The sequence below is a fragment of the Pygocentrus nattereri genome, chromosome 30 (assembly GCF_015220715.1).
Source record: "Pygocentrus nattereri isolate fPygNat1 chromosome 30, fPygNat1.pri, whole genome shotgun sequence".
Lineage (NCBI taxonomy): Eukaryota > Metazoa > Chordata > Actinopteri > Characiformes > Serrasalmidae > Pygocentrus > Pygocentrus nattereri.
In genome coordinates this window covers 7268777-7291941 of record NC_051240.1, presented here as the reverse complement: position 1 = coordinate 7291941, position 23165 = coordinate 7268777, and the positions used below count along the sequence as shown (strand labels likewise).

Here is a 23165-nt window from a genome sequence, read left to right as displayed (position 1 = left end):
TTCTACCAAACATCAGATAGAGCAGTTAGCGAAGTTGGCGATGCCTTGCTACATTCGCAACATCCCAGGTGGCAATCTAAATTACTGTGGCTACAAATTGTTTTTTCTACATATTTTTGAGTAGTTGACTCTTGACATGTCAGACCACATGGCCTGTTTGACTAAAAAAAACTTTCAACCGGAGTATCTGATAACACACAAGTATCACTCCACTTTTCTGTATGAGGTTTATTTTGCTGGAACTACTCTTTTGGTGAAAGTAACCAATAGTGTAAAAAAAAAAAACAAAAACAAGTTCTTTGTTTTACTTTTTTCTTCATTTGCCAAACTTGCACAAAATCATTAAAACACTCAAGGTCATGTTATATTGTGATTGCCCATCTTCTGCTTGTACCTGTGATGATTGCAGCCCTACTTCTTAGAGAATGTAGTTCTAGCTTCTTATCACCAGTCTCATCCTATAAGATTCAGACCTAAATGATTAAATGAAAAACAAGACACTACAGACTGTGTTTGACTCTAGTATGGTGTTTTTAAGCATGCATGTGATGGAGGAGTGCACTGAAAAGCCTTTACTACACAAGAACTACACAAGCACTGCTTTATTCCAGAAGTGACTGTCAGCCGTTCTGATGTCCATAAAGAGAAGACATGACAAATGTCCTGGGACAGATAGAGGAAAAACTGACTCGAATAAACAGAGAGTGGGCATCTGAAATATTCCCAACAGGTGTTTCCCTGCAAACCGCCTGGGTGTGGACAATTTGTGGTGGCTACAAACTTTCCCCCAGAATGTCATCTAATGACAATACACACCACGTTTTTCATGGCCAGCTCATGTGTTTTGTAGAAAAAATATTTCCGTAGCTTTTGTGTGTGATTAGCCTTTAAATGTCTATAATCTAGCAGCGCTCTCTGATCTAATTTTCCTTCCTGCTGTTTGTTTTTGTCTCAGAAGCAGCAAGGAACAGTGGTGGAAAGGCAGCAGGTTGGTGCTATTTCTAACCTCCAGTTCACGATGCATACTTATGTGTGTATTCTATACAGTGCCATGACAAAGTATTTGTCCCTTTCCAGATTTTCTCTGTTATTGCGTATTTGTCACAGTGAATCCTTTCAATCTTTAAATAAAGTGTAATATTGGACAAAAGAATCTTATCTATTATTGTTTTAATTGTTTGGCCTTTTTTAAAAGTGCATAATGTTGTTAAATGGTGTTCTGCAGGCTGGAGGTCAGGGTGTGACAGTCATGGTTCAGGGTCAGGGCCAGACAGCAGGTCAGCTACAGGTGATCCCTCACGGTGTTACAGTGATTCCTGGACCTGGTCAGCAGCTCATGCAAGCTGCTTTACCCAATGGCCAGATACAGCGCTTCCTATTCACACCTACTTCAGTGGCCACCAGCGCCACGCCCTCCACACCAGGTAACCCCAGTACCACATAAAAACACTGCAATGATTAGTGAACAAAGTCATCAGTGTGGAAAGTTGACATTTTATTGAAAATAAAAGCCTTTTAGAATGCCTCATAGTGCTTATATATACAGCGTTATTCTGACAGATCAGAGCATGAGAGTCACCACACTTAGACATTTTCACGATACACAATACGTCATTATATGGGCCATTTATATGGATCCACCCAAATAAAATGGGAATGGTTGGTGATATTAACTTCCTGTTTGTGGCAAATTAGTTTATGGGAGGGGGAAAACTTTTCAAGATGGGTGGTGACCATGGCGGCTGTTTTGAAGTCAGCCAATTTGGATCCACCTTTAGTCTTTTCAGCGGGAAGAGGGTCGTGTGACACCTCAAACTTATTGAGGATTTCACAAGAAAAACAGTGGTGTGCTTGGTTTTTAACTTTATTCTTTCATGAGTTATGTACAAGTTTCTGACCACTTATAAAATGTGTTCAAAGTGCTGCCCATTGTGTTGGATTGTCAGCACAACCCTCTTCTCCCACTCTTCACACACTGAGAGCAACACCGCAGAAGAAATGCCAGCACAGGCTTCCAGTATCCGTAGTTTCAGGTGCTGCACATCTCGTGTCTTCACAGCATAGACAATTGCCTTCAGATGACCCTAAAGATAGTCTAAGGGGGTCAGATCGGGAGACTTTGGGGGCCATTCAACTGGCCCACGACGACCAATCCACTTTGGAAGCTGGCATGTTCCCTGCACCACCACATTATGGGTGTCAGGTCCGAGCATTCCTAGATGAACAGTTTCCTGGAAAGTGGATTGGTCATCGTGGGCCAGTTGAATGGCCCCCAAGGTCTCCCGATCTGACCCCCTTAGACTTTTATTTTTGGGGTCATCTGAAGGCAATTGTCTATGCTGTGAAGATATGAGATATATTTTTATATTATTATATATATTTTTTTATTTAAATGCACCAAGATTTTCACTCACTTTCCATCAGTGTAAATGTGATGTGGCAATAAACGTGATTTGATTTAAGTATGGACAGTAAATATGCACAATATCCACAATACAGTTAGAGAAGCATATTGTTTTTCATGCTAACAAAATTTATCACAATAACAATAAAATATCATTATATTGCCCACCTGTGACTGCAGTACACTACAGGAAGTGTAGGGAGTAATGGGGCTCTTAAAGATGGCATGATACTGAAATCTTTAGTATCAGCTGTGTATCAGCTAACAAGATACTTTGTCTTAAAGAATTACTGAGCTTTAAAATGAGCTATTCCTAACTGAAACTCACTCCAGATGATTACCTAAAGGCAATTTCTTCACATACCTGCCTACTACCAATGCCTGGCATTGGAGCAGTGTTATCTCCACTTCAGCTGTTTCATTGCACACTGTAAAAGACAAACACATGTCAGATAAATCCCTTTTCCTTGGAATCAATATTTATAAATAAGAACCACTGTTTTGAAAGTGCTGTGAAAGTATGTGAGCTCACTTTTAAATTTGTGTCTTTTCATTTTGATGTTCCTTCTCCGTTCATCAGGTCAAACACAGCCATGTGCCCCCTCCCCTGCACAGCCTGCCCAGCAGGCCGCAGCCCCGGTTCAGGCTGGAGTTCTCGCCCCCAGAACCCCTCCTACAGCCCCCAAGGCCCAAATGCCTCCCCACCCTCAAGCCCAGATGCCTATCCAGTCCCCCACTCCACTTCAGGTCAAAACCACTCTCAACCAGGTCAACCTAAAACAGCAACAGCCTCAGATGAGCCCCACAGTGCAGGTGAGGCCCCAAGTGCAGCTGCCTCAGGGGGCTCAGCTCATCACAGTGCCAGGGCTGCAGTTCCAGCTGCAATCCCAGCAGGGTGGTTCACCAGGGCAGCCCCTTAAACTGCAGCTGCCCATACAGATCCAGCAGCAAGGCGTGTCAGGTCAAGCAGGCACGCAGCCCCACCAGATCCAGAATGTGGTGACTTTACAGACAGCCAGCGTCCAGGAGCAGCTCCAGAGGATCCAGCAACTCCGGGTGCAGCAGCAGCAGAAGAAACGGCAGCAACAGGAGGCCAAGAGGGAGCAGCAGCAGCAGCAAACCGTTAGCCAGAGTGAGCTGATACAGAAACAGGTGAGAGAGGGAGAGAGAGGGTCTAACAGACAAGCTGCACCTCCAGGCCCAGTCAGAGCAAATATACAGAGCACATGTGAGAAGAGGGCCCCACAAGCAAGCTGCACCACTGAGCCTATTGAGTTACACACGCATGAAAACAGAGAGGGCCGCAGAGACAAGCTGCACCACAGAGCCTACTAAGTTACATTCGTGCATAAGCAAAGCAGGTTCACACAGGCAGGTTTGATGTGAGGGAAGTCCCTACAGATGAGCTGCACCACAGAGACCACTAAGTAATACTGATACAAACAGTGGCGCTGACTCCCATGACCGAGGTCACTCGTCTGTGTTTATTTTTCAGCACTGCTGCTGTATGTTTATGTGCTTTTTTCCACATATGTGTACTGTATGTGTATGCAGACAGTGGCGAAAGTGTGATTGGCCACGTGCATGCACGTGTGTTATAGAGGTCTGCACAGGACCTTTTTTTTTTTTTTTGTCCTCTTTCTGCAAATTTCATCCAGCTTCCACAGAAAATCTGCAACCCTTGACCTGTTCCTGCTCACAGTATCATATATCTCGTTTCCATCTGCATTTGTCTTGACTGAAAATGCCTGCTACCCGTCAGACTCAAATTTATATGCCGTTACTGTCACGTTTTCACCTTCTTAAGAATACTTTCCACAGCTGTGGCCCTCTATCTGAAGGCTCAGGTGTTTCCATGGCCTAAAATAAAGCAATTTACATGTTGTTCAAGTGGTTGGCTGCTTCACAACTGCATAGAATGAGTGTATTATTGTGGTTATTTTGCCATTGGATACTATTTATAAACCCCCCAATTTCATCCCCAATTTAGTTGTATTCAATTTTATCCACTACTTAGGACTCCCACAGTCACAAGATACCACCAGCACTAGAATGACAAAGGTTAGCACAGCCTTCTTCAGAGACCTGTGAAGCCAGCCACTGGATCTTCTCAAACTGCTGCTCACATGGTTGGACAGCCAAACGCACTCTGAGAAAAGCACCACCCACCTGTATATTCAAATTATTTAAGTGATTGTAATTCAGTTATTTAGGCCTTTCAATAATCTATCAGATTTCTCACCACGTCTGCACTGGGCTGGTTTATCCGGCTGCTGAAAATTAGTACTACGCTGCACGATAGAGTGGTGGGTTCAACAGGACTGAGCAACAAATTCAGACCTCTTGTGTGTTATTCTAATCTTTTTTTTTTTCTTGAACACTTTTTTACTTGAACACTGATTTTAAAAAATCCTGAAAACATGAGAAAACATTGGCTTGGCATTCATTTGGTTTGTTTGAGTGCATATATTACAGAATGAGCACTCATTTTTTTCTTTTTTTGGTTCCATGTGTTCTGCAGGTAGTGATGAAGCAGAATGCAGTGATTGAGAACCTAAAGCAGAAGAAGACTGTGACACCTGCAGAGCGAGAAGAGAATCAGAGGTGAGTACAATACTACTTTTCTGCCTATACAAATCACTTCCTCTTAGTCTGACCACATGCACGTCTAGTCCATTCTGTGCACTCTTCATACCCCTCTTTACCTCTTTGTCTTCCCTGCTCTTGGGAGCATACTGAGTCGATGAATGTTAATTACCAAAATCAGATATTTCAGATGTTCCCCAATCCTATATTTCCAGCAAAGGCATGAATATTTGAACTTGAACAGTTGCTACTTTGGTGTAATAGATGGCAATAGATCTGTCATAATTATGAAATTTTAGCTGGCAATTATATAAACAATTGCAATTAATGATTTGTCTTTGATCATTGCATGCAGCTAATAAAATACAGGCATAAAGTGGCCAAATTGACTGGTTAACAATGTTGCTTCCTAGCTACCAATACTTAGTAGCTCTCAACTGAGAACTGCTGGAAAGAAGCTGGAACACAAATAGACAAACATTACTCACTGCTGCCCCCTAATTGTGTTATAGCACCAGTCAGAAGTTATGGCTTTTGTTGTTTTCGTAGGACCTGTGATGTATCAAAATGCATTTTCTGCTTTCTTTACCTATATGTGCCTCAGCCCAACTGATGAAAACACACCTAATTCACATTCTGTTTGTTGCAATGTGAACATATGATTGTTAAAGCTGTGTGGAAACTTGGAAAATAATTGCGATACAACAAACTGTTTGGACAGTTAGACGAGTTAGCTGGCACTACATCTTTTCACTGCAGAGATTGTGGAGAGTTAAAAAGCTGTGAATTAGAGGACAGTGTCTCAGATTGTGACAAAACATCCACTGCCGTTCGGAATTGGATCTGATTTCTTAAAGAGGAATTTGTCCGGTTTTTAAAAAAATGTCTGCAGATGTACGTAGTCATTCCAAGTGTTTTGATGTGAAATTCTCAGTTGCAGAGAAAATTAAAGATGTCAGAATTGTTTACAGTGGTGGTGATAGGAACCAGAAGTGTTTAATGCTCCTTAAAGGTCCTTCACACTTCATTAAGTACACCACCTTGTTTTTACACACTTTATCCATTTTATCAGCTTAACTGACCGTATATGAGTGTTGTGAAGTTCTACAGTTACTGACCCTGTTCTTAAGTAGTAAGGGCCACAAAGAGGTGTACTTAATGAAGTGGCTGGTCAGGGTTGATTTGAGAAGATGACAAATAAATGTATAAAATTGACGTGTTTTAAAATTGAAGTTCCCTGGTGATTTGAATCGTAAATAAAATGACTATATTTACATTGTAGATGTTTCACCCCCTCTTTACTGTCACCACTACTAACCATTTCACATGAAACCACTCTGAATGACTTTGTTTACATCTCAATCACAGAATTATGGAGAAATAAAACAAAAAATAATCAGTGGAATTCCCCTTTAAATCATACACTTTTTTCTTCATGGTTTAAAACACTCTTCAGGCATAAAACATTAGAAACTTCATATAATAATTCAGGCTAATAATTGATATCCAGATTGTATAAATTTTAGAATAAGATTTTGATGATATTGCTCAACTCTAATACCATCAGTCTTCACTCACTGCCAACACCGCTCTGCCCTGGCCCCTCTGTGCCCGCTGTATAGCCTGCATCTGACCGGTTGTTGCATGTCATATTTTCCTTTGTGCAGTGAGGTTGCTGGAAAAGCCCTGTTTTAACCCAAGACCACAGTATGCAGCATTACGCTCAGCCACAGACACCCAAACTACACCTGGAGCTGACCAAACGTCCTCCCAGTCTCAGCCTCTCTTTAGCACTTTGGCTGTCCCTCTCTCGCTCTCTACCTCACTCTGCTTGCATCCCTCCACACTTCATGCTGTGTGTCATGTTGAGTCTGGGAATCACGATTGACCTCTGGCCTTCCACAGCTGGTGCCCCCCCCCCAATCCCACCCCCGTCCTTTCCCACATGCGGCCTGAGTTGTGAGAGCCAGTGGAAGAGTATCTATCACATCCCCCCCACCCAGCCACCATAACACATCTCCGACATAAAATAACAAACACGCCCTGCTAACACGCACTCATGCTCTCCCGGCCTGGACTGAAACCGGTAAATATGTGCTTCAGGAGTTAAAGAAATAGTTCAGACAAAAACAACATGTAGAATGTAGCTGGGCACAGTAGCCACCTATAGTCATACTAACATGCTACAACATGGTAACCCATGTAAAACTGCTACAGCTGTGCTTACTGCTTCTATCGTTTGAGCCTTCTACAACCAGTGGTAGTCTATGGGGAGCCTGAATATTTATAATTCTCTATGTACCATAAAATTATTGCAGAACATCGGAGCATGCGAAAGCAAGTCCTCAAAGAAAGAGGGTGAAATTCACTAAATTGCTAATGTGCTGTGCAGCTACTGAGCGCTGATTGAATGACATTACTGCTACTTACTGCTGATTGGTTGGTTTTATAGCTACTGAGTGCTGATTGGTTGGCATTAAAGGTACTGAGTGCTGATTGGTTGGCGTTATACTTACTGAGTGCTGATTGGTTGGCGTTATACTTACAGAGTGCCTGTTTATTGATGTTGCAGCCACTGAGTGCTGCTTGGTTGGTTTTACAACTACTGAGTGTTGATTGGTTGGTATTACAGTTACTGAGTGCAAATTGATTGGCATTACTGCCACTAAGTGCTGATTGGTTGTTGTTATACTTACTGAGTGCTGATTGGTTGTTGTTATACTTACTGAGTGCCTATTCATTGATGTTACAGCTACTGAGTGCTGATTGGTTGGCATTACAACTACTGAGTGCTAATTGATTGTGTTGTAGTTACTGAGTGCTGATTGGTTGATGTTACATCTACTGAATGCTGATTGGCATTACTGCTACTGAGTGCTAATGGGTTGGCTGTACAGCTACTGAGGGTTGACTTGTCAGCAGTGCAGCTATTGAGTGCTGATTGGTCTGCATGACAGCTTCTGAGTGCTGATTGGTCTGCTTTACAGCTGCTGAGTGCTGATTTGTTGACATTACAGCCGCTGAGCTGGTAGGTTGGTGAGCTGATGAGCTCATTGGCTAGGTAAGGTAGTTTGCGCTCACTGATGTCATGAAAATGCAAAAGACACTGTTATGAAGTCCTGTAACTGGAGATGAAAGCACTCAAAAATATGACAGAAGTGATGAAATGATTAATGCTGTTGGGAAAACTATTCAATACATAATGATTCATATATAAATTGTTGTTTTGCACAAAAGCTCTGTACGGACCTATTTATTTCGGACTCCCTCAGGATTGCCCTCTAGTGTCTAACCAACCCTGAAGACATCGAGTCGCAGTTCACCTCACTAGAAACTCTCTGCTTCCACCACTTAACCGTGCTACAACCATGCTGATTCCACTGTGCTAAGTACTGTGGCTGTGTTCACCTGCTACAACCACACTGACTCTACTATGCTAAGTGCATCCACCATGCTTACTGCTTTTACCATGCTAGGTGCTTCCAACATGCTAAATGCTTTCATCACTTGTTACAACCATGCTAGTGGCTTCTACCATGCTAAGTGCTTCACCTACTTTACCTGCTGTTCACCTGCATGGGTTTGATTACATTCATCGTGAGCCAGACTCATCATTTTCAGTCTTATATTATTGAATTAGCGGTACGTTACAGAATATGTGCCTATGTTTCTGAGTAAAAGCTGCAGAATGCAATGCTTTTATTAAGTGCAGGTGTATGAAGTGATGCAGTTTGGTGGAGCCCATTTGAATGGATTACAATAAACTGAGGTCGTAAACTTTCCGTTAGATATTGATCTTGGAACATCATGACCAACATAAGTCACCAAAATTACATGCTTACATTTTATTTGCATTCTCTGACTTCAGTGGCTTTCACATGAATTCCAAGAATAGATTTAGTCCAGGAATTCTTTGAGTTTGGTTTGCATTTAAAGTGAAGCCACATACTGTCATTTAGCCATAAGCTATCCAGAACAACCCAGAATCTATCTAATTATTATTAGTGTTATTATTATTATTATTATTATTATTATTATTATTATTATTATTATTATATTTCAGTAAGGCCCACATGGTCTTATCATCTCCAGTCATGCTGATTGTGTGGCAGTAAATAAAAAAAGTCAGTGTCCTTCAAACATGAGATTGGGTTATAAATTCCTTAAATGTAGCGTAACAATTCATAACTATGCCACATATGCATGCTGTTAATTTTGAATGAGCCTTGATTTGATCTGCCGATGCAAGCAAAATCTCATCAGATAAATAATTCTTTGTCGTTTGCTGGGAAGGGTTAGGAAAAACTGTATTCAGTATTGCCTGAATGTTGATTTTTATTTGTAATCAGGGCATAGTAATACAAATCAGTAGCACCTTGCCTAGAATTGAATGTGGATCCAAATCTGTTCCAGGATGATCGTATGTGCCCAGGTGATGAAGTGCATCCTCGATAAGATCGATAAGGATGAGCGTCTGGAGGCGAAGAAACGGAAGCGGGAGGAGACGGTGGAGCAGAAACGCAGCAAACAGACAGCAAGCAAACTCTCAGTCCTACTTTGCAAACGCAAAGAGCAGCTCAAAGGAGAGATCCTGAGGAAAAGAGCACTGCTGGACAAACAGCTGCAGCAGGAGGCCCAGGTGAGTTTGGGGCAGGTGACAAGGGTTAGACAAAGGAACAGAGGTAGGTGAGTTTGAATGATTTTAGGTAATGTAGCCATATAGGAAGTCTAGAGGATCTAAAATCAGATATGATCTAATAAAAACAGGCTTAAAAGATCGTCCATTTCTGTGCTATTTTTCTCTTACACCAAATACAGTTGAACAGCCAAGACATGTTTGGTGTCTTTTAGTTTTTCATTGGTGTTAATGTAGCTAACAAGTAATAGAAAAGTATACAGTACTTCCAATACTATGAGTCCTCCCTGAGCTGTTCTGCATATGGAGGAAAATGCCCTCTAGACTGCTACCACTACTGCTCCTTCAGTTCATCTCCTGACCTATACTGAATTCAATAGCCTTAAGCGGCCCAAGCGGCTGGTTAAAGTAAAACGGCAGTTTGGTAAATCTTTACTTCAGTTCATCATTATTCACCTTCTCACTGCAATGCATTACATTTTAACTTTTCTGGGTTGTGATGACTAATACAGGATGCTGATTATTCTAAACAGTTACCATTAATGTAAAGCCAGTATGAGAAAATGAATAACCATGAAAAAAGAGACCATCTTTTTTTTTAATAAACCAGAAAATTTAGAGCCAGCATCAGCAACTGGTTGTTGTATATGAGTTGATTTTACACATTACATACAACATAGCATAATCTAGATACAAGTCACATCAAACAGCCAGGTGTAAACGGTCACTGTTATCTGTAAAAACAGACAGAAGTACCCTACGTAGCTAAAAATGAAAGTAGCATCTATCTGTATGTCTATTTTTGAAGATGTCAGTGGTCACAGGGCTAAGTGGGGGGTATAAGCTTTCCTTACTTGTTAGCTACATGAGTCTCATAGCTTCAGCACAAAACTATAGAAACAAACTTTAGAGACCAGTTTGATGACTTGATGACTTCATTAGTATATTTGTTAGAATACTGCAGTACCATATTTTTGTGTCCTTACATACTCTCTACAGGAGGAGTTGAGGCAAGACTTGTTGAATATCCAGCGAGAACGAGAGCAAGCTCAGGCCGCTGCAGCTGCAGCCGCAGCCGCTGCAGCTGCCACCGCTGCCACCGCTGCCCAGGTCACAACCGCTCTCTCTGCACAAAAACGCAAGCTAGAGGACGAGAGCACAGCCAAAATGAAGAAGAAGAAGATGATCACCACTACCTCAAGGGAAAGCAAGAAGGACACCAAGTTGTACTGCATCTGCAAAACTCCATATGATGAGACCAAGTAAGATGTGACCGAGCAACACTTCAGAAAATCTGGGATGTTCTAATATCACTAATAATACATTTAAACAGTACATATGCAGTATAGTTGACTGTAAATGAAGTAAAGCTTTAGAGGCCTGAAATAAAGAGCAAGAAATATTACAGGTACTGTGATAAGTTGCTAACTTTTTAAACTTTGGCATTCTTGTTCTGTGCAGGACTATGCAAAAGTCATAGACCTTCATTTATTTAATTTCCAGTCAAAACAGCCATTAAGTACACATTATTCATTTTTCCGGAGATATTTCAGAGATTAAAAATAAGATTATCTACTTGCATAAGGAAGGAGGTTTTTGAGTTTCCAAAACTGGAGTTTATTAAAATACACAGAGAAAGTGAGACTCCTAACAACTGTGCAAGACCTGGTAGACACCAAAACTGTCCCCATCAGATAAACAGCACTTAAAGCTCCCATCTTCGAGAGAGAGCAGAAAATCAAGCTGCTTCAGATCTGAAAACATCCACAGGTGTTTCTGTCCATAATTCCACTGTGTGAAGACAACTCAGCGCTGTGGGTCTGAAAGAATGTGTAGCTGTTCAAGAAGCCCACACTGAGAAAAGCAGACACATCACACAAAGAAGCAGAGCAACTGTTTATCTGATGGGACAGTTTCGGTGGTCTACCAGGTCTTGCATATCACTTCAACTCCAGTTTTGGAAACCCATCTTTCACTTCATTTTCTTTGGCTTTGTCCTTCCTTATACAAGTGGATTATCTTATATTATATATCTTATATAATCTCCTCAGAAGTATCTCCTGAAAAATGCGTGGCTTATACTTGACAGCTATTTTGATAGGTGGTCTCTGACTTCTACTAGGCAGAGGAGCATCTCGCCTTTTTCCTAACAGCCTTCTCTGTGTCAGGAAGCTAAGCAAATGCAGGAATGTTTTTGAACCTAGCAAACCAGGTCGTGAATCTTTGCAGATGAAGGAGTCTTACTCTCTCCCTGCCCCCCTCCCTCACCCCCTCGTTCTTGTAGGTTCTATATAGGCTGTGATTTATGCACTAACTGGTACCACGGTGACTGTGTGGGTATCACGGAGAAGCAGGCGAAGAAGATGGATGATTATGTGTGTGTGGAGTGCAAACGTGTGCAGGAGGGGAGCGCAGAGGAGCTTTACTGCATCTGCAAAACTCCCTATGACGAAGCACAGTGAGTGTTGGGTGTGGGTGTGTGATGGAGCTGCTAGCTGCTCTCAGAAATTAGATTCTAATAGTCACATTGTTTGTTTATTAAATATTTAAAGTAGTCCAAATTTAAATGCATTATTTTTTAATAAGACTGATAACTGTGTGGGAAAATAACCCTGTTAAACGGTCAGATTTACTGTTGTTGAACGATTGTGTACAGCTTGTGTACTGCTGGCACAGTATTTACACAAAAGCTTTTTGTATGCCAAATTTGGGGCGCCCCTGCTCAAAGGGCATTTTTGTTGATTTTCTAAGTGAAAGAACGTTTTCACATCCTCTACAGAGAACACACTTCTTCACATTTCAATTTACAGTTGCTGTTTATTTGCTGAATTTAACATATTGTTTGGGGGAGCTGTTTGAGTGTAATGAAGTGTGTGAAACTAAGAACGACACCGACACACACACACACACACACACACACACACACACACACACACACACACACACACACAGCTCCTGACAAAACCACAGAGAGAGATCACATTAATTTAGTACTGTGGAGTTCAGAGTAGTCGCCTCATTTGGCAGAGCTATATGGAAGCTGTTAGAGTTGCACAAGGCTGAGAAACATGTGCCTCCATCTGATAAAATTAAGTGTGAGGGACATGACACAGCCTGAGAGGAAAAACGGGACTTCTCTGAATTTTTACACCATTGTTGGTGCAGAAACTCAAAAGCAGTTGGTCACGTTATAGAGGAAGAAAACCAGCTTTTAATTTTTTAACGTCAGTTTACATAATGAGATTTTAGCCCAAGTTACCTGTGGATCATTTCTGTTGGTCCATTCCTAATGAAATGTTCACAAAATGTAAAGGACAGCTTACAATCTCAGCCTTTTTACATACTACGGGTTATTATTCAGTAAGCATATGGCCTACATTACGAACTAAGTAAGCTTTTGATAGGACAGCAGGATATGATTTGTGATATGATTTGTTTTGCATGCAAATAAATGCACTAAATGACATTAATAGAATGTTTCTCCTTTGAAAAGCCTAACGTATTGCCACGTTGATGTTATAATTGACTTTTTTTTTTTAGGTAAAACATTTGTTTAATCATGTGTTCAAAGTTTTGTTTTGCTGTTATTTTGGTGGGTTTTTTTTTTTGTCATAGCCAAAGGCTACCCATTTTATACCCTTCTTGTGATACCACCACTCAACAGCACTCAACGTTTCAGGTGCTTAAACCATATTTGGACCAAAACAGTTTGATTTAAAAAAAAAAAAAAAAAAAAAAAAAAACTTTCAAATCATTATTTAAAACCTGCTGTTCATACCAACGAAGACACTTTGATGAAGCTGAGTGTCAAGTGTGAATATGCCCAGATTAGCACGTAGTTACTTTATGCTGACAAAACCGTGGAAACCTTTGCCAAAGGATGCACATCATCTACAGACTTTTACTGGAAAGCACTGATTGGGCGTTAAGTGGCTCTGCTGGTGGTATTAAACAGTACTGCTTTGTCACAGGTTTTACATCGGCTGTGATCGCTGTCAGAACTGGTATCACGGTCGCTGTGTGGGGATTCTGCAGAGTGAAGCAACGCACATCGACGAGTACATCTGCCCACAGTGCCAGTCGACTCAGGATGCCATGACCGTCCTCACACCACTCACAGATAAAGACTATGAGGGCTTACGGAGAATACTGCGCTCATTACAGGTTCGATTTGTCTTTTTGTCTGTCTGTCACTCTCTAGCTGTATAGTATAGTTTTGCTCTCATGCATCTATTTTTCACATACCAGTTAAGCTGCGTTCACATTACAGGATTGAATCTGAATCTGTTTACAGATGTTTTTTTTCTTCAGCACAGTGTAAATAAAAAAAAATCTGTGTCTTTTAGAGCCAGATCTGATCCATTCTTAAATCATATAGATATCTGATATGTTGCCAAGGTGATCATGACTAGAACATTACATTTCACTTCACATGCAGTCAACAGATCACAGCCCTATTAAAGCACAGATTTGTTCACACTGATGACCGATATGACCAATAACGGGTCACTAACACATGCGCCTGAGCCTTGTGACTCATGTATTGATGTATTTCATGCAAACCAAACCATAGCCAGTGTTCTTCCACATGAATATGACTTTTAAACATGTTGGGTGAGGCTGTATCCTGTATTAATACCACATTTATTGTACCTAATAATTGAGATTGTTCTAGAAACACGGCACTGGTAGAATGCGCTTGGGAGCTGGGCAGTGCACGCTGTTGTGAGAGGCAGATAGCATGCCTGTACAAAAAGCCACCTGTGTTACAGTATATGTTGTTGAACAGGCCACAGCGCAAGGTTTCAGACATGATATATTACCTTCCACACAACTGGACATTAGGCAAATTGACAACCCTTCAGGCTAAGCAGCCACAGACACCATGACCTCGGACAGGAAAGTTAATGTGGTATTTGCAGTTCCGTTTTTTATTACGAGACTAATTACAGTTTCATATAATTAATGTAAACCGCCTAATACATACTGTTTACATCTGTGACTCACTCCTCTTACATTTCCTTTTATATGTCAAAGTTTGTAGATACCTGTTCATCCAGCATCTCTTCTGAAATTAAGGGTATTAATAGAGTTTGTCCCCCTTAGCTAAAGTAACGGCCTCTACTCTTCTGGGAAGGCTTTACACTAGATGTTGGAGCATTGCTGTGAGGATTTGATTGAGCATTAGTGAGGTCAGGTATCGATGTTGGATGATCAGTTCTGGACACTCCAGCTCATCTCAACGGTATTGGATGGAGCTCCATCATTTCAGAGAACACATTTTCCCAATTAACTGGTTAAATGGGAATATTAGACCTCACTAACCCACTTACTCTTTCTGGCTCTGCCTCCATCTCACTGTCTGTCTTTTTTTATTTCTGATAGTAAAATAAACCACCATTTCCTCTCTGCTTTATCTGATCAGCCTGAACTTTGGAAGGCTTCCCAGGAGTGTTTTGTTTTTTTTTAATTATTATTTCTGTTCTTCATTCCTCCGTGTAGGTTTCTGTCTTTATCCCATCTCTCTCATTCTTACTCGGCCCTCATTTTGAAAGTTTTTGTGTTTGTTTTGGATTGAAGTAGCTGCATTCTATATTTTAGAACTCTCTCTCTCTCTCTCTCTCTCTCTCTCTCTCTCTCTCTCTCTCTCTCTCTCTCTCTCTCTCTCTCTCTCTCTCTCTCTCTCTCTCTCACAAGGCTCATAAAATGGCGTGGCCCTTCCTGGAGCCAGTGGATCCAGAAGATGCGCCTGATTACTATAGAGTAATAAAGGAGCCTATGGGTAAGCAGTCGTTTTATCTCTGAATAACTTGACAAAATGTGAAAATGCACACTTTCTTCCTTTTTCTCATCCATCCATAATAGTACATCATATGTCTTTACTTTTTGGCTGCATTAGCCTCATAGCTCAAGTGCAAAACTAAATAAAATAAACTTAAAAAGTCTTGGCTGTCTAAATTTGTGCTTGGGGTGGCAGGGAGTGAGTGAGAAGGAGAGCGAAAGAAATTTAGGGTGTGATTGAGGGTGAGAAGGAGTAAAGAATGAGTGAAGTGAGGGAAGGTGTGAAGCATTAAAAGCAGACAGAGAGAGAGTGAGTGTCTTTGATTTGGCTGATCTTGGTGAGGTGTGAAGGTGATCTGTTTGTTTGGATTTCTTACTCACCCTCACTTCCTCTCGTTTTCTGTTCACCAGTAGCAGTGCTTATGAAGGCTGCGGTTGTTCAGGGTGGTTTTCCTGGCATTGGAAGCCTGTGTTTACATGAGAACAGCAGCTTAGTTCAGCACCGTAGTTAGGTTTACCATAGGTTTTATTGGAAATTAATTATAATGGCTGAATGTTGGAATTCAAGCAGTTTATCAAAATTTCTTCAGAATTAAATGCTTAAAGTAATGTAAATGAAATCAATAGTTTGATGTGAAATGCTCCATTTTAGTGAAGCTTTGCTGAGTCAGAGATATTCACAGGTGTGGTGATCACAGCTGAGCAGTCATTCAGTATCGATACATATCGCAGTAAATGTGAGATCATTATTTCTTTCAAGTTTGAAGGCTGATTTTTACTCCTGGGTGGTTGATTGCTGTTTTAAATTATCCTTTATGGTCAGAACATGACAAACACCCAGCAAACAGTAGAAAATTTCACAGATGTGTAATGGGAGAGTGGGAGTTTCTGGTGAACTGTTTTACTAGCTGGAAAAGCACAGCTGTAGTTTTTGTAATAGCCATAATTTAAGAAAGAAAACGGCTTGATTTTAGCTTTTTGGTTACAAGAGCTAAAGTGTTCAGTTTCTCAAAAACGTCAGCTTGGTATGAGCAGCAAACATTAGCTGGCTCGGTAGGTCAGTGATAGATCCCACCACCTTACTGCCATCACTCCTACTACATCCATGTCAGAGCATATCACAGTATTGAAGCACGAGCTGGCAGACATCTGGATTTCTCTTTTCTGTAGTTTGACGGGTGAATCGCAGTATATCTGGCACTCCCTGTACAAAAGCATTAACTGCAGTGTGATTCTCTGGCACTAAACACAGTCCTCCTTTTAGGTACATTTCAACTGAAATCTGTACTTTTTGTCTTGTTTGATCTACAGTCACATCAGTTCGCTATGCTGTGTGATTTTTTTTTTTTTTTTTAAAGTAATTTGTACGTTTCAGCTACTGTTTGTCCACAATGTGCAAGTCTAACATTGTGTACGATCAGTAAACATTACTGGGTCTATACGTCCAGTATACCTGTTATAACCTTTGCCTATGCACATTTTGTCTATGCTCGATACTTGTACTTACTGACTATGCACATTTTTATCTTGTCTTTTACTGTCTTTTGTCTTTGCACTGTTTGCTGTTCATCTTTTATTACTGCACGGGAAAAGTAGCCCGATAGTGTTTCCGTTATACTGTACTACCCTGTACTGTATAATGACAAAGTTGAATTGAATTTAATTGAATAGCGACACAGATAAAACAAGACATACATAAAACTCACCAGCTCAGTTAAGCCTGAATATGAGCAAAGTTTGTGGGATATTATCATAGTTATTGTTTCTAATACCACATCATAAAATCTGCCCAGTCACTATTTTGTGTGGTTTTTTTTCTGTGTGGCTTTTTGTTTACATCTTTAGTCTTTATTTCAGTGTGAATGCTTGGAGAACCAGAACTTGAACTGTGGATAATTTTCTCCTTTGGTCCAGATGAAACAACACCACCCTAAATGGGCTAAATTTGGGTCAATATGATTCGCTCCAATCAACCATTTCACATCAAAACTCCCTGATTTACTTTATTACATCTCAACCGTGGAATTACAGTGTTTTTGAAAAAAAGTGGAATTCTCTTTTAAGAACATGACATTTGTAACATGATTAAGTCTGAAATCCTCCAGTTCAGCATCCAGACTCACAGGTCTTGTAAATGAATGTGATTGGAAGCATACTTAAAGGGGCAGAGTTTTTTTTTTTTTTTTGGAAAAAGTTTATTTTAAAGTAAATAAAAGTTGGTTTTAAAGGGGGAATCATCTTTTACATTTTTGCCATTTCCTTGTCATTGTTTGAATTAAAACTGTTGATGTAGACTATAAAATCAGTGGTGTATTATGTGTATATCAGATGTGTAGTAGACTAATTTATTACTTCTAAAGTTTAACTGATCGCAGTAAGTTGTGTATTGACAACCTTCCACATTTTTTTAAAGAAATGGTTGTAAGTAGCTGCATTCTATATTTTAGACTGAGTCTCTCTCTCTCTCTCTCTCTCTCTCTCTCTCTCTCTCTCTCTCTCTCTCTCTCTCTCTCTCTCTCTCTCTCTCTCTCTCTCACAGACCTGTCTACCATGGAGGAGCGTCTGTTGAAGCGTTATTACAGTAAACTCACGGACTATGTAGCAGACATGACCAGAATCTTTGATAATTGTCGTTACTACAACCCCAGCGACTCGCCCTTTTACCAGTGTGCTGAGGTGATGGAGACCTTCTTTGTCCAGAAGCTCAAAGCCTTCAAATCTGGCAGGTAAAAAGAAAAATAACATGCACCCACACAAACATGCCTAATCTAAATCTCCAACCTTCTCCAGAATTACAGACACACTGCCTTTATGGGCGCATTACTTCCACAGGACTGTTAGCCTAGAAATTTGGATTCATAGGGAAATGCACATGATAGATAAAATGGGAGGAGTTAAACAGTAATAATTATAAATACAGTTTTGTCATTTTAAGCTCATTAATGTGACAAAGTATAACTGCCACTAATTCTTCTAACTCTGTTAGCTAAAGCTGGGCAATATGATAGTATTTATCATTATTGTGACAAGTTATATTACAGTGTCACATCGCTGTTGTCAGAAGAAAACCTCCAAAATGGTAACTTTACTGGGGACTACTTTACTTTTAAAGTAAGTCAGTGGAATGTTTTGGGTCATTTCTTTTGTTCCATTCTTTATGAAATTTACACACAATGCACTGTGCAGGGTTTGTTTTTTGTCATAGTAAAAGAAGTAGCACTACTGACAGAGGAGGAAAAAAAACCATGCTGACGTGCTGCTGTGAGGTGCCCTGAAATAATAGGCATCTTTACATGTTCATGTTGCATGCCCAGGCTCAAAAAGAAGTTCTCGTTCGATGTTTAGGTCTCAAATGCAAACGCAACATTATACTCATGAAAATACAATGACAATAGATCAGTTACTCACATCCTAGGAAGATGCATCCTTCACCAAGTTTAGACTGTGTTCTCTTTTAATTCTCTTTCAACACACAATCATCACATTCATCCGCTCAGGGAAGGGGAACACAGCACAACCTCCCCCCCAAATACACACACACACACACACACCCCTACTCCTTCTAAGCCACCACCACAAAATGTTTTTACCCACTTTGTGTGCAATTAAACACCAAATTCCCAAAACTTACAGTTTCAAAGAAAAGATGAATATCTTCCCAAAAAAGTAATACACACTTTAGTGTGAATATCTACTATGGAAATGAGTTGAGCTGATGTTTCCTCTCATTAGTGCTTTGTATACACTTGCAGCCCTGCAGCTTTGCAGATCAGATGTGATGGCAGTGAAGTAAAGTGAACATCACCGAATGTAGGCCTAAAGTCATTGAGATCAGAGTTCAGAGATTTAGATTGGGTACCTGACTCTCTCTGTTTCTTTCTCTACCCTCTTCTCTTCTCCTCTGTTTACTTTTTCCTCTCTTCACTCTTTGCTTTTTGTAACATTTAACTCCAAGCGCCTCTTGTTTGCATATTTCAGTGCAAATATTATATCGATTAGGGCTGTCAAAGTTAACACAGGAATAATACATTAACACCACTCATCTTTTAAAATGCACTTTAAAAACTTGTTTTCTGACTTTGACCTTTCATACCGTCTGTAACAGTGCGGGCTGAAGCACAGCTGTGGCACACTGTGTGTTGCATGATTGTAGCCCTTTCATTCAAATACAGCTTTTAAATGGCTTTTAAAGCTTGGTGGAGCTCCAGTTCCTCCCAAGAGCCTCCACTATAACAAGAACCCGTGAGCTGTATGAATGACCGAGAGAGGCTACAGTCATCAAAGAGTTGAACCATTGACTGTAGATATGATACATTTAATGACTGGTTGGAACGTGCAGACAGAGTTACTCTCATTGGACTTCAGTGGCAAAAATGGGAAACCACAGTCACTATAGAACTTACATGTTTTTTATTTTTATTATTATTATTGGAAAAGTCTTTAAGAATAAAAGAAATACAGAATTCACTCTGGATTCACTATCGCCTCACTATTCACTATCGGATATGTACATATTTTTGAAAAGAAAGTAAAGAGAAAGAAATTATGTTGTCTTAGTACATCAATTAGTACATCAATCATTTCTGTATAACTGTTTTTCTACTATATTGTAATATCATTCAGTATAGACAATATATTGTGTAACTGCTATAGGTGTGTGTGTGTGTGTGTGTGTGTGTGTGTGTGTGTGTGTGTGTGTGTGTGTGTGTGTGTGTGTGTGTGTGTGTGTGTGTGCACATCTTCCTGTTCCAATCCATGCTTTTCTTATGAAACTGTAATTCCAAATTTATATAAAATATGCAATAAACTAAATCCATAAATACATTTACTATTAAATCTACAAACCTATGCAAACGTGTATATTGTGTATATATAAGTGCACATTACTTTTAAGCTGCAACAGCGTAACATCTGACTTTGGAAAACACTTGACTTCCGGGTTCGGTTTCTGTGTTCACATCAAGATTAACTGTACAAAATAAAGCAAAATTAATCGTGATTAACTATATCAAAATACTATGATTAATTATTTTAATCATTTGACAGCCCTAGTTTGTCATATTTTCATTTTACCATTGCACATTTTTATTTTGCACTGTTACTGAATTCAGTCAACCGTATGTAGTGTCAGTGCACTAGCTCTTCAGATGGATGCTTAGTTTGTTATTATTATTAATTTTAGTGTTATACATAATATTCTCCACACAGTTCAGTTGTGTTCTGCATGCATTTTCATACATCAAACTCTCTCTCTCTCTCTCTCTCTCTCTTTCTCTCTCTCTCTCTCTCTCCCTCTCCCTCCCTCTCTCTCCCTCTCTCTCATATTCACAGATTATGATGCCTGGGTCACTCTAAGCTAGCCAGTGGTGGACCTCAGCTGTGTTTTTCTTTATGAAAAGAAAAAAACAGCATGATATTTTTGTATGGACATACAAACCCCCCTCTAATCAAACCAAAAGCAGTGTGGGGGTGATATGGCCAATGGAGTGACCGATCATAAAGTGGCAGCCATGTCGGTAACTCATGCAATCAAGGGAGAAAAGCTATTTTTTTTCTTTCTTTTTTTAAACTTTGATATCAAAGAACATTTATTTACATTATCAAGTATGTTTTCCACTGAGTTTCAGTGATGGGCCTCAGTGTAATGTATGTAGTACTTTAGAAACTTTTCTAGATAAGCTTTACGTGTGTATATATACACACACACACACACACACACACACACACACACACACACACACACACACACACACACACACACACACACACATGCGTGCACACATACAGTGATCAGGTATAACATTATGGCCTTTTGTTTCTACGCTCATTGTCCATTTTATCAGCTCCACTTACTGTATAGGTGCACTTTGTAGTTCTACAGTTACAGACTGTAGTCCACCTGTTTCTCTGCATACTCTGTTAGCCCCCTTTTACCCTGTTCTTCAGTGGTAATGTTGGTGTGTGTTGGTGTGTTAGTATGTGTTGTGCTGGTCTGAGTGGATCAGACACAGCAGTGCTGCTGGAGTTTTTAAACACCTCAGTGTCGCTGCTGGACTGAGAATAATCCACCAACCAAAAATATCCAGCCAACAGTGTCCTGAGGGCAGCGTCCTGTGGGCATCGTCCTGTGACCACTGTTGAAGGACTAGAGGATGACCAACACAGACAGCAGATGAGCTGTCGTCTCTGACTTTACAACTACAAGGTGGACTGACAAGGAAAGAGTGTCTGAGTGGACAGTGAGTGGACCCAGTGTTTATAAATTCCACTCGTACCAGCACAACACATACTAACACACCAACACCACATCAGTGTTACTGCAGTGCTGAGAATGATCCACCACCCAAATAGTACCTGCTCTGTAAGGGTTCATGGGGGTCCTGACCACTGAAGAACAGGGTAAAAGGGGGCTAGCAGAGTATGCAGAGAAACAGATGGACTACAGTCTGTAACTGTAGAACTACAGAATGCTCCTGTGTAGTAAGTGGCACTGATAAAATGGACAATGAGCATAGAAACAAGAAGGTGGTCATAATGTTATACCTGATCTGTGTATATATACATTTTCACACACCAGTGGTGAGAAAACAGGCTTACCTCACAAGCTTTATAATACACTTGTCCTTATTCTGACATTTGGAACTGTAAAATTACCTGTTTTGTTAGGCTTTTACCTCAGTTTGTATTCGTAAATGATATTTTTATGCATTAAAATCCTTTTGTGAAGGAGCATTACTGAATAGAGAGTATAGATGTGTTCCATAGGTATGTGGACATCACCAAGGCACAGCTTGTATAGCTAATTTGGTTCATTTTCTGATGAACTCCGTTCTAACATGATCTACATTAGGGACAGGAAATATAGATTCACACCAGCATGGCTGCTACCTTTTTTATTTTTTTTAATTTTCCTATTGTTATTAAAAGCTAAATAAAATGACCCACTGGCATCCTTTTTTTTACTGTGAAGCTTTTAATAAAAAAGTATGATAACTCAAGCTGTCATCCTCCTGTTTCTTGTTTTCTGCATTCTGTAGGTCTCATAACAACAGACTACAGTCTACAGCTTCTTAACCTACAGCAACCGTAAGCTCTTTGGTAACTGTATAACTGGGAAGTTGGTACTCCCAGTGATGAAGCCCTGTCTGAGACTACTGAGGGACCACAATGCACACGCCAGTGGAACTCCTGCTGTTACAGGATGTGAGGGACTGGTCAATAGGATGTGGTCAACAGGGGCTACACAACCATTTCAAGGCAAATAAAAGAGAAGAGCGTCAGCTCTTTTTAAAGTGTCACATATTGTCACTGTCATAACAAAACCTTGTGTGGGGAAGGAAAGAATGTTTTTCACTTTAATTGGAACTCCATTTTATTCTGAGGAATTAGGGCCCATTTCTGTGGTTAACAGCATATTACCATGATAAATTATTCAGTGCTGCAATTATTTTAATGCAGTTAACTCATTTGCCTCATGACATTTCAAACCAGCTATAGAAGTCCAGGCTAAAGCCCACTGCCAGCTGCAGTGTGCTGTATGTTGCTTTAATAGAATTCATGTTCAAATACAGCTTAAAAATGTTTTTTTTTTAAACAATACCTTCAGCAAACCTATGGAAAATTCAATGAGCAGCAAACTAACAAAAGCAATGGCAAAGTGGAAAGGTCCAATTCCCCTCCAGGTCCTCCATGAGCTGAATGATTGTGGATTACTTCTATTGGTCCATGCGTCCCCAAAATGGTAACTTTACAGGGGAC

The 23165-nt window shown here is 40.2% G+C and overlaps 1 protein-coding gene across 5 annotated transcripts in view; it reads left to right on the top strand.

Annotated features, from left to right (window-relative positions):
• Positions 1–22705, top strand: part of LOC108424778 (nucleosome-remodeling factor subunit BPTF) — a 75098-nt gene extending 52393 nt beyond the window's left edge. For all 5 annotated transcript variants that reach the window (XM_037536450.1, XM_017693008.2, XM_017693003.2 and 2 more), the window contains 11 exons: positions 956–988; positions 1226–1424; positions 2985–3556; positions 4926–5008; positions 9404–9629; positions 10626–10888; positions 11911–12084; positions 13598–13790; positions 15324–15408; positions 17947–18133; positions 22445–22705. In XM_037536450.1, coding sequence (XP_037392347.1) covers positions 956–988; positions 1226–1424; positions 2985–3556; positions 4926–5008; positions 9404–9629; positions 10626–10888; positions 11911–12084; positions 13598–13790; positions 15324–15408; positions 17947–18133; positions 22445–22481 — 2052 coding nt within the window. In that variant the 3' untranslated portion in view covers positions 22482–22705. The remainder of the gene's footprint in view (positions 1–955; positions 989–1225; positions 1425–2984; positions 3557–4925; positions 5009–9403; positions 9630–10625; positions 10889–11910; positions 12085–13597; positions 13791–15323; positions 15409–17946; positions 18134–22444) is intronic.
• The last annotated feature ends 460 nt before the right edge of the window (positions 22706–23165 follow it).